The following is a 2,741-nucleotide window of genomic DNA, read 5'->3' as shown; positions in this document are numbered from 1 at the left end:
TTACTACGAAACGAATCGACGTGCATGAGAAAAATCGATAATCGTAATAGAAATAAACCTACCGACATGTAATAAGTTAAAGATAATTCAGGGATAAATCCAGCGATACTGACTGTCACTGGCTTTTGCGATCTTTGAATTAGAATGTATAAATTTTTGCACATTTTTCGTGATTTATCAAACCAATTCAAATCATAAGCTGCCAATCCAATTGCAGAACTCTGCAACGACAATTTTTAATAAAATAATACATGCTACATGTAGTATAATTATCAGTATTTCTATTATCTAAATGAAAAGAGAAAGTTTTACCATTTCTATTAAATTTTCTGCCGGATATGAGTTCAGGAATAATTGAATAATGGCGACAATATCCAAAACGAGGAATTGGAATTTGACCGTAATTGAATCTGACTGTAGTTAAAAAAAATGATTAAAAAAGAAATTAATAAAATAATCATTGCAATATCAAACAAATGATTAAGAACATGTATAGATATTTTTCATGTACATATATATATATTGTCTACTATTCGAAGGAAATCTTATTCTGAATATTTTGGATAATAACGATTATTTAATTATTATCGTAATAATACTAACAAATAAGAGTAAGAGTCCACTGAATACTATTAATATGGTCGTAATACCAACAGTGGCAAGGATCACAAAACGTACAGTTTTTACTACTTTTTCTGCATAACTAAAAAGAAATAAGAACAACGCATGTTCATCTTTTTGTTGAATAAATTTTGTTTTCTTGTTCTAATGAGAAAAATATTACCTCAGTATCTGACGATGTTTCTCTATGCATCGATTGAGATCATACTCGTCCACGGTATTGGCTATTTCAATTTCCAACATTTCAAATCTTGCACCAGCGAACCATAGTAAAAGTGCGACTTGGCAATCAATCGTTGCACCTGTAGAAGCTTGTATACATGTAAATGCTTGTTGAATATAAACAATTTCGTAAATGGGATGTGATTCCATGTCGAAAGGATAAACAGCAAAAGTTGGTAACGATTGCGATAGAAATATTGGTCCCAACACGATGTTCATACCGGCTAAATAAAATCCAAAAGTAAGGAATATATGTAACATAGCACATCTTTTCACATAGTTTTCTAGTATAACTTTGTCGTGTGGTGCGGCTAGTTTAACAATACTTTCCATTTCTGTTACTATCGACTGAAAGGATCGATATAATTTTGTAGACGACGTTCTAATTGTAGATAGCAGATCAAATTCAAGTTTTAATTTTATTAGACCTGCAAACTCGAACGTTGCATTCTACATACTATCATTTTCATACTCATTTGTATGATAGCGATTGCTATACACGTTGACTGTATCATGATCTCGAAATTATCATGATGAATGTACATTCCATTCAGCAACATCAGTAACATCATTTGAGCACATAGAAAAGACACACAAAAGTAGACATCGAGAAGGAACAATTTTTTTCTCGAAGCGGTCACCGATGGTGGCCAAGCAACTAATAAAGCGACGCTTCTTTTCGTAAACTTTAATGCTGATCCGGGAGTGAACTTCATGATAATGTAATACCTTTTTTCTTCTTTTCTTTTTTCTTAACGTGACTGATCTGAACGCGAACAAGCAACTATTCTACTTTGAAGAAGAACTGGTCTATAGACCATAATTTTAATTTAGCCATGAAGGAAGATAGAATGAAACGTTTCGTTCGGTATTATTTTTACAAAACGATTCGAAGAAATTCTCTCTAATTATCCGCTCGATATTCTTGCACAAACCCTTATTTCCACTTCTACCTATAATGTAGTTTCGCTACTTCGGATCGTTGAAGGGAATAAATCAATCAGAAGTTCCCTACATGCTACATGCTCTTTTACGTATCTGTAGTTATCTTAAATTATTGCGTGCGAAGAAAATAAGCGATTCCTTCCGGACTTTTTCCCATAATTTTTCTTACATGTAATTTTGCAGTTGAAGAATGCGATGATAGAGGCATAATAAAAACTGTACATTTAGCGAAACAAGCGTTTAGATTGTAGCTTGAAGTATCTCTTTTTGCAATAATGATGTCGAGTCCATTCTTTTCTGTAATATCTTTCTAGTGGTTCAATCGAGTTTTTACTGTGGAATACTGTAACATACGAAGAGTTCAAATAGAAATGAGATATTACTTAGATTCTGGAAATATTTCATGTTTACACAAGTACGTTATAAATATGTAAGTAATAGTCTTGAAATCGAAATTATTCAATTTGTACTCTTAACATCTTGGATCCTAATTACCAATTAAAGTTTGTAGCAAAAATGTAAAATAAAATCGAGATGCATATTATATTAATACATCGTATTATATTAATATGAATATTAATGCAAGATTTAAACAAACGTTCATTACTGACGTTAGATGATTTAATCGATAAAATTTCTTCCGTATCTTCCGTTAATCGAAGTGAAAACGAAATCTTACAGTCCATGATATTATCTATATCTTTTTAGATATAAGTTTAATAGACGCCAACAAACAGTTGCTGAAAATAATTAATTTCGTGGGTGGGAAGCGATTAAATAAGTCATTAAACAAGTTATGTATTACTTGTACGTCTTAGCGCATAATTATTAATCACTATGTGTGTAAAAACATCATTTTTGCGTGTCCGTGAAGTTTCTGTGCAGTTCGTAGAATTAATTTCAAGTAGATATTTCCTGTAGAGTAGTCATATGTATAATCTATCTTAATAATT

The 2,741-nt window shown here is 31.4% G+C and overlaps 1 protein-coding gene across 1 annotated transcript in view; it reads right to left on the bottom strand.

Moving 5' to 3' along the window:
- The window catches only part of LOC122636405, a 7,273-nt gene extending 5,968 nt beyond the window's left edge, over positions 1-1,305 (bottom strand). The window contains exons 1-4 of the mRNA XM_043827585.1: positions 785-1,305; positions 604-703; positions 313-414; positions 63-221 (exon numbers count right to left, since the gene is read on the bottom strand). Of these exons, the coding sequence (XP_043683520.1) occupies positions 63-221; positions 313-414; positions 604-703; positions 785-1,176 (753 nt within the window). The 5' untranslated portion in view covers positions 1,177-1,305. The remainder of the gene's footprint in view (positions 1-62; positions 222-312; positions 415-603; positions 704-784) is intronic.
- Between the last annotated feature and the right edge of the window lie 1,436 nt (positions 1,306-2,741).

This window comes from Vespula pensylvanica, chromosome 21 (genome assembly GCF_014466175.1).
Source record: "Vespula pensylvanica isolate Volc-1 chromosome 21, ASM1446617v1, whole genome shotgun sequence".
In the NCBI taxonomy this organism is placed as follows: Eukaryota; Metazoa; Arthropoda; class Insecta; order Hymenoptera; family Vespidae; genus Vespula; species Vespula pensylvanica.
The sequence above is the reverse complement of the archived record's forward strand: the minus strand, read 5'-3'. Positions and strand labels throughout refer to the sequence as shown.